General features: G+C 47.6%; 1 protein-coding gene across 1 annotated transcript; it reads left to right on the top strand.

The window, feature by feature from the left end:
* The first annotated feature begins 2,527 nt into the window (after positions 1-2,527).
* On the top strand, positions 2,528-15,959 carry emilin2a (elastin microfibril interfacer 2a). Its single transcript, XM_037459517.2, has 9 exons — positions 2,528-2,847; positions 3,293-3,418; positions 5,134-5,324; positions 5,491-7,449; positions 12,806-13,123; positions 13,927-13,980; positions 14,309-14,368; positions 14,499-14,633; positions 15,022-15,959. Exons 1-9 carry the CDS (start codon positions 2,723-2,725, stop codon positions 15,330-15,332), a joined length of 3,279 nt encoding a protein of 1,092 aa, XP_037315414.2. The 5' UTR covers positions 2,528-2,722; the 3' UTR covers positions 15,333-15,959.
* The last annotated feature ends 4 nt before the right edge of the window (positions 15,960-15,963 follow it).

Here is a 15,963-nt window from a genome sequence, read left to right as displayed (position 1 = left end):
GAAGACAACCTGGTGGGGTCTGCTCCCTGAGGTATCATCCTTTCTCCTTCTCTTACGCTTAAGAACGTTCAGAAAGCCTCCAAGAGTGTGGGGGGGGGGGGGCACCAGCAAGATGAGATGATGAAATGAGACGAAGGAGTCTTTGGCCGCTCCACATTTGAAATGTTCATTTGAAGTGAAGTACTATTGAGAGGGGCCAAGCGATCCACAGTCTTCACTCCAGGAGTGATGGAAAAGAAGGGATTCACAAGTCTGGGCATTCGATAGTTTTATTTTTTATTCATTTCCGCCCATCGAACCTGCAGCGACTGATAAAAGAAATCTGACATGTGATCAAAACGCAGCGTCTCACGTCTCACGTCTCCTCCCAAGCTGCCGGAGGAGAGAAAGTTGAAACTCAGGCCACGACCCCAACGTGCAGCTCCTTGACCCCACTTTGAAATCCACCTGAGTGGGCAGTGCCAGGACATACGCAGCTCAAATGGCTCCAGAATACGGAACAAAACCGTTGTCAGAGAGGCCCTCCTTTGTGTCGTCTCGGGTGAAAGCCTTGAACATTTGGTGATGAGCGGGTGGCCTCGGAAAGCTCGTGTCTCGGTGACAAATGCGTCGTGTGCTGAAAGGGACCCCCCCCCCCCCCGGTTTCGGTGCAGGCTCTTCCAATCTCAGTCAGTCTTCCAACTTTAGTAAAGTAAAAGAAAAAAAAAGAAAAGGAGACAGAAATCGATCTCAGAGGTGAAATGAGGAAATGTCTCCTGGATTTATGGCAGGAATCAGAGGGGGTTTCTGTTATACCGAAAGACATGGCTGGGCATTTTCTTTCACTTATGACTCATCTAATTCCCCATTCGGCGTGAATATCAGGGAATATGTGAATCAATTGAGCATTACCCATACGTGTCATCATGGAAAATAAGTAAGGTATCAGTGAAGAGCGAGGGGCTTTAATCCAGCTGCAGTTAGAGCTCTCAAAACAGACCGGGGGGGGGCTTTGCTTGTGACTCTCCATGCTGATCTCAGTAATCTCCCAATATTAATTGTAACGGTAAATAAAATAACCACATACACATCATTTGGTTGATGAGGACACGATACCAATCATAGGCACTGCCCTTATAACAAGGGAGGATGAATTCACAGTGCACAGCGGATAATTGACATGAGCGGAACATGGCAAGGTGATGGAGCTGCAGACTTTCGGGCGCTCGCGCTGCCTCAGTAATGAAATGTCCTTTTCTCACTCCAACAATTTTGGAAAGGAATTGCCATGACTACGAGACCGTTCTTTTTTCTCTCCTTTTTTTTTGGCTTTCTTTGCTGCTGCTGTGCTGCCCTCTTATGGTGAATAAACAAACCGGCCAACACTCGCAACCCGCGTGGTCCTCTGCAGGAACAGCCTGGGGATGTTTAGGTTTGCACAATGCATAATAGTTTGATACGAGAAGTGAATGTAAATACAACCAGGGGAGAGGAAATCAACTGAATGTATCACTGGTCTTCCTCAAGTGTCGAGTTAGTCCGATGCTTGTGTTGATCAAACACTTGACATAATTCCCTTTCTTGAACCAATTCCAGCATCTCCCTTTTGGCCGGCCCTCAACACACACACACACACACTGCCACGATGAAGCAGTGCAGGCTTATATTTGGGGAAGGGTTATCTCTGGCCTAAGAGCTTGCCCAATGGTGAGATGGTGTTCTCTTTTGGAGGAGAGTCCGCAGGGTTTTTGGTACATATTGTGCTCCCATAACAGCCGCCCTTTGAGTCAGAACCGCTCCATCTAAAGTACTTGACTTCTCCTCCTCCCCCCGTCCCCCGTCTTCAGCTATTAGTCCCTTTGAGTTGAGGGAATCTGTCCGATCGGGAGAGAGTCATCCGCTACACGGCCCCCGACCGGGGCAACTGGAGGAAAATGACTTCAGGCCATCTCACTGAAACTATTTCCACAGCAGCACTGTGGACATTGAAACTTCCCACCGTGTCACAAAGCTCTAAAGCAGATGAATGACGAATGCCGTGAATTCAAGTCCTCGTGCAGCTAGTGCGTTACTCTAACGCCTCCCTCTCGCAAATTGCTCAGTTTGGCGAAAGAAAGAAGAAATATTCACACCTTATTAAAAAAAGAACAGACTGTACACTACGTATAAGTCACCAACCCCCCCCCCCCTCCCTCCGTTATAGACCCCCATTCAGCAACAGAGCAGAATGCAAAGTACTGCTGTTATCCCAGGCCATGAATATCTTCAACTCAGGAGGATGCATTCAGAGCATTATCCTCTCACCTTCATGCATGAGGTGTGAATTACTGGCTGTTTGGCAGACAAAGAAGTAATCAACTCCCAAATCCTGTCACATGGCAACACGCTCGTCTACATTCATCACTGAGTTAAAAAGCATTATTGAATTAAAGGGGAAATGCTAAAACAAATGTTTTTTAAAGGTTGGGGAGGGGTGTGTGTGTGTGGGGGGTGGGGGGGTGGTATTTCTCCTCGTGAATTTTTTTGGGAGGAGGGTGTTGGCCCCAAACGTCATTCCAAGGGAGTTGCAGTGAAATGTGGACTTCCCCAAACTTGGGAGTTTGATCACTCACAACGTGACTGTGTTTTTTTTGTTTTTTGTGAAAGTCGTGCACGATAATAACAGAGAAGCCTCTTTTTGTTCCAGTCTCGGGAGTTATTTATTTGAAGGCGTTTGCTGTGCACGAACTGCCGCAGAGCAGAGATGGAGTGGCGTTGGGCACTTTTCACCCTGTTTTTGAACTTTCAGCTCGCCAGCGGGTCTCCCTCCTCTTACGGCTTGTTCCATGGCTCCGCTTCCACGGGAGCGGATCAGAGACACCGAAACAGGTAGGTCGCTCGCAGCTCTGCGTTATGGTTGTGTTCAGGTAACTCCTGAACAACAAATTCAGTTTGATCCCACTTTGTTTTTCTTCCCCCGGAAGGTTTAAAACTGCGTGCGGTTTGTTGCGCGCTCGCCCACAAACATGCGTCCAAACTTCTCACGAATCGGAATGCGCTCAGAGGGGAGATTTAGCCTCTTATGGTCATCTGAATGTGCTTTTATCGGCCCGTGGCTAAATTTGGATGGAGCTTTGCCAGGGTTTGCCAAGAGTTGATAACCTTTAGATAACCTGCTGGAACGGAGGTGGATTTGCATTACTAGGGGATCATTATTGAGGGAACACTCAGTAAAGTTCAGTTTCATCATTGACCTCAATGACTAAAAACTAAGTGCAGCTTCAAAATGTTGGTGCATACACCCAGTTTTTCTTTCTTTCTTTGTTCTCCTCAGGAACTGGTGTGCCTATGTGGTGCGCAGGAACGTGAGCTGCGCCGTGCAGGGGAGCGTGGAGAGCTTCCAGGAGCCCGTGGTGGCCCCCTGCCCGGCATACCACCCCGACTGCCAGCAACACGTCACGTGAGCATCCGGGGGACGAGGGTCGGAGGGTGCATGTTCGGATGTAGTTGATGGACCGGAGGCTTTTGATACAAAATGTGTCTCTGGGAGAGAGACGTGGAAGACACAAATGTCCACGGGGTGGCTGAAGAAACGCTGCTGGCAGAACCATAAGAACAGTTTTTCTTCTTTCAAGTTAAAAAGCCAAAGGCAAAGGCTTGAACTGCAAATGGAGCCTAGAGATAGTGAGGACTAGAACTCTCTCTCTCTCTCTCTCTCTCTCTCTCTAGCAATACAACTCGTTACCGGAAGAAAAACCCTTCTAAGTTAAAAGATAGTGAAAAGAGCCAATTGAAAACAGAGGTCATCTGTTGACACACTCCACTTTTGAACAACACTCCTCCATTTCCTTTCAACCGTTCTCTGCATGATACTCCTCACAACAAGGTCCGTGGGTAATCTTGAGTAAGGGGGGGTCGTGATCTGTGGGAAGACTCATGGCTGTAGAGTTTTTCCAACTGTATTTGTTGGCTCTTCGAGCACCACGAGCAGAGTGCAGTGTCGTGACATTACGTTGGAGAGAAGGCAGATTTTCATGGCCGAAAACCTCCCAAACAAGGCAACACGCAAATAAATATTCTAGATTGATACAAGTCCCGACAGCTAAGAGGAAAAATATGTATTATTGATGTGATCATCTTTAATGTGTAAACAAAGCAAAAGTAATTTAATCTAATTAGTTCTTCTCCTGCATGTGATGATAGTGACTGATGAGGTAATTGTGTTTTGTAAATGGGAGTATGTATAACAGGAAGTTATTAGTAACAGTTGTTATTGATACTTTACCGGAACATGATGTGTTGCAACTTACAATGTTTGGCGTTGTGAATTATTATTAGTTGTGAAACACCACATCTGTTATTGAGCTTGTGATCCAAATACATCCACAATAACCACTGTGTGGTAGAAAAGATCCCTGAAACACATCCTTCTTAGGTCCCACATTCTCAAGTGTCTGCCCAAAGCAAGAGGAGCTGGCAGCCAGAAGAGAGACCTCTGAAGATATTCATTTCTAAGTGATCACTTAATGTATTGGCTTTAACTCATTTGCGGATGAGATATAAAGTCATAATCCAAAGAAAAATCTCCTTTTTACCCTTTTGGATTACATTTTGTGAATGTATTTAACAATATATGCAAAAAGACTATACATTTATTTTTCTTGATATATAATCTAATTTTTCTGGTACCAACCAATCTGAAACAATAAAACCATAGATATTCCATTTCATTAATACTAAAAGCACTTTGTTCCCTTGGGACCATAAGCCCCAATTGTTGACTAGAACAAGGATTCTAGTTTTCTTCTATTTGTCAAGCAAGAAACAGTGATGGTGTCATGACATGTGCAAAGATGAGTGTTCACAGTCATCAACTTTCCAGATGCTCTGCATGACACGACCACTGCCTTCAGGGAAGTGATGTCATCTATTGTTTCTTTGGAAACTGTTTTCCTTGGCCAGAAAGTTGAAATGTTCATGTAATGGGGTAACGTAGAGAAGCTGGAAAAGTATTCTCGAAGGCAGATGTTTTGGTGATTGTGGGAGTCAATCGATGCCAATAAAAATCCACATCATTGAAACAGTATCTTCTTTTTAGAATGGCCTCCCATAAATGGTCTGGGATCTTTGATCTTGTTGGTGATTTTGAAAATGTTGCTCCGCCCTGTGTTGCAGATACCAAAATCGATTTCGACCTACGTACAGGACTTCCTTCAAGTCGGTCACGGAGCTGGAGTGGAGGTGCTGTCCTGGTTATCATGGCCTGGACTGTAAAGATTTAAAACCAACCTCCGACCGGCAAACTGTTCAGAGAATGCAGCCTTATCTCCAACCCAATCCTGGAAATGCATACAGACACACACAAAGTAAGACACGCTTTTCTGAGTTGTGAACATTTTGCTAAATATCTACATGTGTATTTCCACATGTAACTTAGTACCATTAACCAACTTATTTGAGCCACTTGTAGTCCTCATAAATGAGAAGATTATGTCAATGATACTAATCTAAAAACGTACTTTCTGATCATAGGGCCGGAGCGGAGAGAGACAGGGAACCATGAGACGAGGCACGGCGGGACAGATAAGGTGCGTCTTCTTGAAGGTGAAGTTCAGCGCCTATCTCAGACAGTCCTGGATCTCCAGTCCACTTTGTCGGGGTTAACTGGCAACCTCCGCACAGATCTGCAGGAAGACACAAAGAAGATACTGGTGACGCTTCTCAACAACATGCGTCCACCAGACACTGGGACGGCCGCGGGCGCAGAGGAGAGCCCCGCGGTGCTGGACGGTCATCAGGCTACCAGGGGGGGGATTCCTGGAGAGAGTGCCATATTAAAAATAGTGACCCGGTTGGATGATATCAACAGTGAACTGAAAAGCAAGGACGAAGCTTTGGAAGACCTAAGAGGAACCATGACAAGTCATGAGGGGCAGATCCGCGTCTTGATGGATGCCTCTCAATCTCAGACTCCAGCCTTGGCGGAGTTTGATGCCATACAGGCCTACGTTGATGGAAGGTTTGAGAAGTTGAAAAAGGAGCTTGACCGGAATTTGGAGGAACAGATTGGCAAGATGAAAAGCTCATGCGACGACCAGATCAAGAACTGTGAAGACAGCCGTGATCAAGGGTTGGTCAGCCTGACCAAGCTGGTGGATACCAAAGAGGCTGATCTGAGAAAGGAGATCCGGGCACTACGTCTGGACATGGCAGCAGCTGATGGACCAATACGAACTCAAAGGCAGACTGATTCAGCCAAAGCGGAAGCAGAGCACGGTGACCACAAAGACCTGTGGCGTGAGATCGACCGTGTTGCCGAGGCTAACCGCATGCTGAACGTCCGCATCGACAATGAGCTCGCGCACCTGTCTGCACCTCGGGAAACCGACGATTTCAACCTGATGATTGAAGAGCTGGAAGCGCGCGTTAACGTCTCAGAGCAGAATGCAGAGACTCACTGCTTCTATATCGAAGAGAAGCTGACCGAAAAAATCTCAGCACTCCAGCAGCTTCAGGAGCAACGTCTGGTGAGCATAGAGGACCACTTTACTAGCATGCTGGAGGAAATGAACAACAGCTCTTACCCTGGGATGTCTAGTATTTCCATGGATGCCATCCAGACAGAAGTCAACAACAATACGTTACTCCTGCAAGGTTTGGATGATAAGGTCAATGCATTTAGTGAGTTGTGCTCTGCAGGATGTTCAGGCTCAGGAGTAAGTGTGGGGGCAGGGAGTATCTTGCCCACACATAACGGTCTAGAAAACATTTTTGAGGATCTGAGTCGGTTTAGAAATGATTTGGACGTTCTCAACACAGATGTTAGTACCAACGCGGACAAAGTAAAGCAACTGGAAGATCTGGTTGGAAGGCAGTCAGTCGCAAATGAGAGAGGTGCAAAGACGATGGATGACTTCCAGAGGTCATTGAAAAATCTCCAAGATAATGTGCTCGGTCTGGCTGGTGCTGTTACCGGGCTAAGTGACTCCTTAAGCAATTACAACCAGGACATGCTCAGAATAAACTCAACATGCTGCCATGGAGAGCGGAGCGGCTTTGGGAGTCCAGCACCGGAGAACTGGGCACCAGTGATCGCGGAACCCAGTAGCCAGGCAGAGGAAAACAGACTACATGTGGAAGAGCTGAAGACCAGGCTCGACGCTCTCAGTAGTTTGGTGTCATCTGAACTAAGTGAATGTAAACAGAACACGCAGGGCGTTTCCGATGGTATGTCTGCTGTCAATGGACGCGTGTCAAGTCTTGAAAAGGCATGTGGAAGGATAGATGGGGTCATATCCAAAACCAAAGAGCTGAAGGACGAACTGCAGAGACACGTTGGTGGTCTGCGGGACAGTGTGTTCAGGATGAACGTCACCTGCGGTAATCACGGAGCAGACATCACCGCTCTGCAGCAATCCCTGCAGAGGTTCCAGGCGCAGCTGTCCGCGATGACCAAGCATGTCTTCAAAGACGCCGCCGCCAAAGAGCCAGGTGAGTTTGTGGTTTTGTAACGATGTGATAGCATCATTGGCTATTCGTGTTCTAAACAAGGGGACAGCAGGTGACCAGTGTGGTAGCACGCACGGCAGCATTGCGATTGAGCAGAGCACAATGTTGCAATAGGAAGAGTATATTTTGAGAGTGTAAACTGTTAAAATTCCAAACTCACGGCTTCAACACGTGTTGTGCTTGACATTATCAAATTGATTCTGGGGAAAGAAAGGGTAGTTCAGTCTTTCTAATTCCAGTCTTTATACTAAGCTAATCTAACATGGTTCTGTCTATAGCTTCATATGGCATGACATTAATTAGATATAGATTATGACACACTAAATTTTACCACTCAAAAAGTCTATGGATTCTCCTACTAGCCCAGGACGGCACTAAAAACACAAACTCCTTTGTAGCTTCCTCTCTAATTTCCACCATATGATTTTATCAAGTAGGATTAACATCTGTGTAAACAGAAACTTTTCCTGAAGATAATCCTCCATATAATGCATTCTGCTTGCTTGGCTTACACGGAGGAGTGGTGGGAAGGACCAGATCCCGTGAATGGCCGCTGGGTATTTCCCAGAGAGGGAGGACACGGGTTCACTGGGCCTCCTTTGCTATGTCATTCAATATGTCCCAGCACCAACAGGCAGAGGCCCACGTTGGAAACTTGTGATTTCGATCCATGTTGTTCTAAGAAGTTTTTCATAAGGAATTACATTTTAAAATGACAAAACTGCACCATGACATTGCTTTTTTTACTCATACCACAGAACTGCAAACCTCAATCCCCAGTCTCTTAGTACCCAAACAAACACACACACACATTCTTCTACAGCATACACCTCCCTCCTGCTCTTTCCCCTTACACATACCAACCTCCAGAGATTCCCATACTGTGACCTCAGCCTGATGTGTGGAGTCTGCTCCTCATTAAGTGCCCTGACTCACTGCTGGAGCCAGTCTTGATGGAGCAGGGAGAAGCAGGTCTCCACACCCAGGACCAGATGCTCTGACTACCCTCGGCTGTGATGTCATGACTCGGGCCCCCATCGCCAGAGCCTCCCTCTCGAAAATCCATCCAAAACAATGCCATGATGGGAGGGCGTGTGGATGAACGGTTATAGTGTAGAGAGACTACAGTATGAAGGCATCTTCTATTCCATTTCATTCTTTGCCAAATATGAGTAGTTATTTCCAAACAGTGATATTTCATATTTTATTACCGAAGACGTAACAGCACAGCGCAGCTCAGCCCAGCATTAAATCAGACAGGCCTGTGTGTTTTGTAACAAATTGTTAAAAAACACACTGAAAGGGTAATAATTGGCTTCACATTTCCCAGGTTGCCACCTGGAACCTCACATATTCACTTTCTTGCAAATAGTTTGTTAGAAAAGATTGATACAACTGACATTTTTTGATACGCTACGGTAAGCTAAGCTAAGCTAAGCTAAAGTTACTGCCAGGAGCTAGCTAACTTAGCTTAGCATGAAGGCTGCAAACAGAAAAGCTAGCCTGCCCCTGTCTAAATTAAACAAACTTCTCCCACCAGCCAGCATCTCTAAAGTGCACTAATTATGTATTTTTCAGGCAACCCAGTCGGTCACATAATGTTTTTGTACAGATTAAACAAACAAGATACTTCATTCAGCAAGCTTCACAGGGCTGGTGGGCAGATTTGGTTACTTTGAACACAGCGTTTCCTGTTTACATTATTTGTGCTACGCTGTTAGCTTGTTGCCGCTGCTAGCGTCACATTTACCGTACACACGTGTGTCATTCTTCCCTTCTTACTCACGGCAAGAAAGTGAAAAAACCTGCTCCCCAAAACGTTGACCTTTTCCTTTAGGGCCGAATGACATGATATTCTCCCTCTTTTGCGCTCATAGTCCCTCGAGAGAGAGGGAGTTGGACTGCGCGGCTGAGGTAGCATGAGGATTTATGCTTTCCTCAAGTACGGGAAGGAGATAAACAGTCTGAATGAAGATCAAACTTTTCCATGAAAAACCCCAGCTCTGTGGGTGTGGTGGTGGTGGTGGTGGTGGAGAGCTTGGTGGTGAAGATGTTTTCTCAGTCAAACGAAGGCCCCCCGAGGAGGCCGTGAACAGATGAGGTGTCGCAATAACAGAACTGAAAGATTAACTGAAATAGCTTTGCCCTTACTCAATGTGACTGCTGAATGGAATCTGTGTGACTTCTGTTGCAAATTGTTGGCACTGCTTGCTTCGCCCGCAGCAGCTGCTGCAGCAAAGGTCTGCTGCTACAGCTTGTGTGTGTGTGTGTGTGTGTGTGTTTCTTCTCAATAGGGAGTCATGGTGAAGCAGCAGTGACTCTGAATAACAAAGGTGCATCAGAGTGTCGTGATAAAGCTCACGTCTTCAAGGGTGCAGACAGTAGGTGATTAAAAAAAAAAGGGGAAATGCTTTTTTTTTTCCCGGAGAGCTTGGGCTCACGATTCCTCATTCAGACGGTGACTAATCAGCTTTCTTGTCCTGAATTTTGACATTTGATTCTCAAGATGTTTCGTTTCTCGTCTTTTTGGAGGTAATCCCAGTCCAGCTCAAATCACGTCCGCCGTCCCTCCCGTCTCCCTCTCCTTTCCCTGAACTGCTCTCCCTTTACTTGCTCATCGCAATCTCCTTCTGTCCCATTTAAAAACATTTTTTTGTCCTTTCAAGAATGCCAGAGGACTTCACTCCCTCCTGTGCCACCACCCCGTCCTGTGAGCGATTTTATCGACAGGGGAGGCCTTTAGAAAAGAAAAAGAAATCAGTTGTGTTAAAGCAAGGATGAATTGAAGGCTTTGATTTCATGGATCGATGCTTTTCAATTGATCATTCTGACTTCAGACAGGCAGTAAGATTAACTGTCTACAGTGATGAAGGAATAAAAGAAGAACAAGGTATCAAAGGCTTTTTGAAGTGGAAGGATGTCTGCTGGGAAAGGAGGAAAAAATTGAACTTGACACCGCCACTAACACACACACACACACACTGTATACATGTAGTGTGCAGCAGAATTCTGAGGGGGGTGCTTTGAATGCAACATCCTCCCCAGAGAGAGATCTCTGAAGCTCCGGCGCGAGGTGTTTCCATCTCCTGACCGATGAGCCCATCTGGAAGTCTTCAGAGGAGAAAGGACCCAGATACACAACGACAGCCCCCCCGAGGTGCGTCACGCCGCGCACAATTAGAACCTCCCACCCCGGTGGTGGGGGAGAAAGAAAAATGTATGGCCAGAGTGTGTGATGCATGCGTAGCCGTTGCGTGCGTGGCCGCCCCTCCCTGCTCTGTGCCCCCGTGACACCATTTTTTCCGTCGCACGACCAGCCCGCCGCCCGACACTCGTGGACACGGGCGCTGGAGTCCGTGGACGGCGGCGTTCCCCCCCCCCCCCCTCTCTCTCTCGGGGCGACACAATCTGCTCGCGAGCAACAACATCTGTTTTGGGCGAAGCTCTTCTCGGTTGCACCAGCACTGGTGTGTGTGTGTGTGCGCGTGTGTGTGTGTTTTATTTTTGCTCGACTCTGTGGTTGTCCTCCCCCCCTCCCTCAGTGAAGGCTGACAGCTCATGGGAAATATGCACTCGGCCAACCGGCGTCCCGAAGGAGGCACTGGGAGGAAATGATTTCTGATTATCTCAGTATAACATGACTGCTGGGTTTAATTTGGATCCATTATGCATGTGGTTTCTGAGTAGAGGAGGAGTTTTGATGGCTGATGATGTTTTATTTGATAAGAATAGAGTGGGTTTCGTGATCCGAAGTAGACTAATGTAATACCGTTGCTCTCAGGTACCGGGATTGATGGCTTTTCCTCAGTACAAGTCATCGCTCAAGCTAGAAAGTAATTTAACGGCACCCTGCGGGTCTGAGCCTGAATGTTCATTCATGATTTATCAGTCGAGATAGTTTTTGCCGTGAGAATCCTATTTTCAGACAAGTCCGCCTCCTCCGCAAATTTCACGAATTCAAAAGAGCAGAATAAATAGTAAAATAACCACTTACAGTCCAGCCCGGTTCTCGACACGAAACTGCTCGCAACGAGGTCCGTGGATTCCTCTTCAGTAACAGTCATGATTTCCGGAAAGACTCGTTGTTGTTGTTGTTGTTGTTTAGTTTTTCTAATGCATTTATTTCACAGCACCAGAATATCATGGAGAGAGAGAGAGAAGGCAGACATCTTCCCAAACTAGGCAACGCACACCAAAGGAATCAATGTGGCCACACAGCAACAAAGGCCTGCTCCAGAGCTTTCAACTGCATTCTCTGGTCGTCATTAGCAGACGGAGTTATAGCAGAACTCCATCTGCTGCTGATGAGGTAGACCCTCAGATGAATTCGTCCCCCGGTGGAGTCGTTCTGTAATGTAACATCGTTACGTTTGCGTTGAGCACTCATGTACGTCGGTTGCCTCTTTCACCAATTCTGGAAGAGGCACCTGCACCAGCTGATGGGCTCCGAGCTGTTTGACCACGCTTGAGCACCTTTTGACCTTTTTTGTCACAGCAGCTGATGATGATGATGATGATGATGATCTACCAGCTGACCAGCAGCTGTCCGGCGTAGCATGACAAGCCAGCGGGCATTCTGCTGAGGGGAAATGAGGAAAATAGTAACCTGTGGATTTAATCCAAAACACATCAAAAACATACATATCCCTATCTTTAGGAAGTGACGAGTTTACCTGCTCAAGACAGCATACACCGTGAGGCCGAAGCGGCAGTAAGAAACGTTCTTCGACAGATGCTTCAAGCATTAGCGTAGAAACCCCCTTGAGCTGAATCTTCAATACAGGCGCGACACAATCTGCCCGACACCTGGCCCGACACAAAGCAGATACCGTAATTAAATGTAGCTATTTGTTCCGGGACGCTCGCACAGCGTCGACGTGCCCCACCTCAGAGGCCCAGGTGATGGCTGTGCCCTCAGGATCGTTGGGGGGGGGGGGTAGGGGGGCGGGGGAGGCGTCGAGCAGTCAATTAGTTTCCGTTCAGATGTTTCTCGTTGACTGGAACGCACACCGACCGCCTGCTTTGATGTGTTCGGTAATGATGGTGGAAAAAAAAAAAAAGAAGAATCTCAGAGGTCCACTGAAGGCAGTCTAATTTGGCCTGTCATCAAATTTCGAGCCGTTAAAATAGTATTCACAAGAGAGAGAGGTGGGAGGTGGTCTGAATTTTAGAGGGGAAGTGGGATTTATAAACAAAAAAAGGCTTGAACCTTTTGCAGAGAACATTTTTCCATAACTTCCAGTCGTCGTGACCGGACGGTAACGCCCAGAGAGAGAGAGAGAGCTGCACTCCGATTTATTTACGACCTTCCCGCCGTTGTGTATTTTTCATTCGCTAGGAATGACCCTAAGACCAGAGAGGCCCGCCGCTTCCCTGCCAGACTCCACCAGAGCCCGGATCCAACAAATCCACATCCCTCTCATCATCCCGGCGCGCCCGCCCAACCCCGGCCGACCGCAGCAGCAGCAGCCCGGCGTGCACGCGGTCGAGGTCAGCCCGTCCGGCCCCCAGCACCCGGTGGTGCCGCTGGTTCCCGCGAGGCCGGTGGTGGAGACGGGCGAGGCGGGACCCCCGGGGTACAGCCGCAGGGTGACGGTGCGGCGGGGGTCCGAGCACTCGTCCGGCGCGGCCCTCAAAGGATTTGCTGGAGCACCAGGTGAGACCTTCCACAGCGGGGGGGGGGGGGGGGGGGGGGAGGATCAGCTAAAAGAAAAAAATCTGTGTGAACACCACGGATCTATGGCACAAAGCCCGATTATAGCCACAAATGAGAGTGAAATACACCCGCTATGTGCGGATGGACGTTTCTATTGAACCTTTTAAAACCGATTAATGCTGTGCTTAAAAGCCTGGGAGCAACTCTAATTGGAAGGAAGAGACGACAAACGCTCACCGGGCCGGGTTGCGGATTGAATTACTGCGTGTTGAGGATGTAAAGGCTTCGTTTCGGCCTCCCAGCGCCACGTTTTGTCGGGTTAAGTAATAGAGAAAGCGATTGAAGCATGTCCCAGAAATTCGTTGTTGGTTGAGATTCCCAACCGGACATTCAAAGCGGTGCCTCCGGAAATCTTTCAGGCTTCTGATGCGAAGTAGTAGAGGTTTTTTTTAATTGCTCCGCGCCACTGAAGGTGATGTTTTCACATCACAGTGCCTGGGATTGTTTCCTTCCTGTGCCGGTTTGAAGATTGTTGGCCGGATTTGAAAAAAAAAAAAAAAACGGCCTCTCAACGCACGGATGTATTTCTAGATCCCATTTGTCCGGCAAGCGGCTAAAACAACAATCGCGCTCCTTCTAAAAGCCACTTGTAAAAAAACCAAAATAATGCAGATTACAACCTGTAAAACGGGTTTTATTTATATCCACTCCGGGAATCGTTCCCACAACGTGCAGATGGAAAACCAAACGGCTGCCTCTGGCGGGAGTCTTCTAACTAACCTCTTGATGTTTGTCGCTTGCAGGATATCCCCCTCTGCAGCCCGCCTCTCTCAAGCCTCAATCAAGCAGCCGTCAAGGTATCGTAGGAGAGTTCATTAATCAGGTTACAGCGCGTTCAGCTCAAATCAGTGTGAAGGAAAATAAAAAAAAATTAAAAAAAAGAAGCAAGCAGTGGAAAAGCTGCGTGTAACTGTGGGAAGTGGATGCGTTTAGTTCAAGGTGTGGGCGGACCGCGGGCGCCGTTTCATCTCATCTCGAAGAGAGATTCGCCCTGGCGTTACATTTGGTGATGTTGGAGACAGACCCAGAAATCTACACACTTAATGAGTTGATTCTGTACTTTTTGATTTTTGAAGTGTCAACCCCCGTGAAACACGATCGACACTCTTCATTTGTCTATTTCAGTTCCCGCAGCGGCGACGCTGCCCTGGAACCCGATGTTCCACGCTCCAGCTGAATCCCCAGGTAAAAAAAACAAACAAACAAACAAAGACAAACGTCAAGTAAACATCCCATTAGCTCAATCATAAGGGTTGGTGAGGGGGGGGTCACGCCGTTTCTTTCGAACGAGACATTGACGCAGCACCCGTTGCAGCTCCCGCCGACTCCAGCGCGGAGCCCTTCTCCTTCTCCGCCGGCCTCACGCAGCCGCCGCTCGCCGGCGAGTTCGGCTTCATCCGCTTCAACCGGGTTCTGGTCAACGACGGAGGACACTACAGCCCCCACACAGGTACACAACAACAACAAGAGCAGACGTCTGGACATTGTATTACAGGCCTGCTAACATGAATTCAGGTTGCATAGCAACACCGGTTTGTTTTCTTTGTCGAGTCTTCATCGTTTGCGGCTGCTTTAGTTAATCATCGGGGCTCTTCATGTCAAATTGCACAGGTGGCTTGAAGAACAAAAGAAAAGAAAAAACAGGCCTAAGGGCTTGAACCAATCAATTTAACAAAAACCATTTAAATCATCCTTTGAACAGTCTTGGTCTTGCATTGGAAGGCAATAGTGATTTGGTGGAATGGAACAGAGTGAATTACTCACAATGCAAGAAGCGCCTCAGCTCACCACCCTCCAACCGAATCAATCCCATTTCTCCTCCTCCTCCTCCTCCTCAGGGGTCCTCACCGTACCTCTGGAGGGGCGATACCTGATCTCGGGACTGCTGACCGCCAAGCAGGGCGACCGCGTGGAGGCCGTGCTGTCCGTGTCCGACCGCAGCGTCCAGAGGCTGCAGAGCGGCGGCGGCGGCGGCGGCGCCTGCGGGACCTGCGGCGGCTCCGTGTCCTTCAGCCTGATCCTGCCCCTGAGGAAGGGGGAGCGCGTGGGCCTGGTGCGGACCGGAGGCCAGCTGGCCACCACCGGCGCCCGGGAGATCCTCTCCACCTTCAGCGCCGTCTTCCTGTACGCGCCGCAGGACAAGAGATAGCTGGAGCGCACACACACACACACACACACACACACACACACACACACACACACACACACACACACACACACCCCCGCGTGTTCTGAGAGAGTTGGACTGGAGGAAATGTTGGAGAAGCCATAGTTTTCACCGACGCATGAAGATTCTCACTTTATAAATTACAGTTAAGAAAGTCATTACATTGCAATTTGTAAGCCATTTGCCAAATATACCTAAGTACGAGAAGCAGGATCTGTTTCTATTATATTTAACTATCAAGATGCTTTTTTTTGTAACTATTTCTGAATGTCTTGTGTAAATAAGTGTAAATTAACATAAAAATGTTATTTCAACAAAGTCATCTCTAAGGACTCAGCAAGCAAGAATGTGATATCGCTGGTTACGCCATGAATCGTGATAAATCAAAAGCATGAGCTCAATTCATCTTACTGAGTAATCTGCGCTGTGGATGGAAAACATGATTAATAAATCCACACGAAGGGGTTGTGCAACACAAACTTTAATTTACGTAAGCTGTGTCTGGCTTTCTCAAACTGCAATGGAAAAAAAGTCGCAAGGCCAAAAAAGCATTTGTGTCATTATCTATACTGGGTGTGGACTAAAAAACAAACAAAAAACTAGTATAGGTTTT

The sequence above is a fragment of the Pungitius pungitius genome, chromosome 15 (genome assembly GCF_949316345.1).
Source record: "Pungitius pungitius chromosome 15, fPunPun2.1, whole genome shotgun sequence".
In the NCBI taxonomy this organism is placed as follows: Eukaryota; Metazoa; Chordata; class Actinopteri; order Perciformes; family Gasterosteidae; genus Pungitius; species Pungitius pungitius.
The sequence above is the reverse complement of the archived record's forward strand: the minus strand, read 5'-3'. Positions and strand labels throughout refer to the sequence as shown.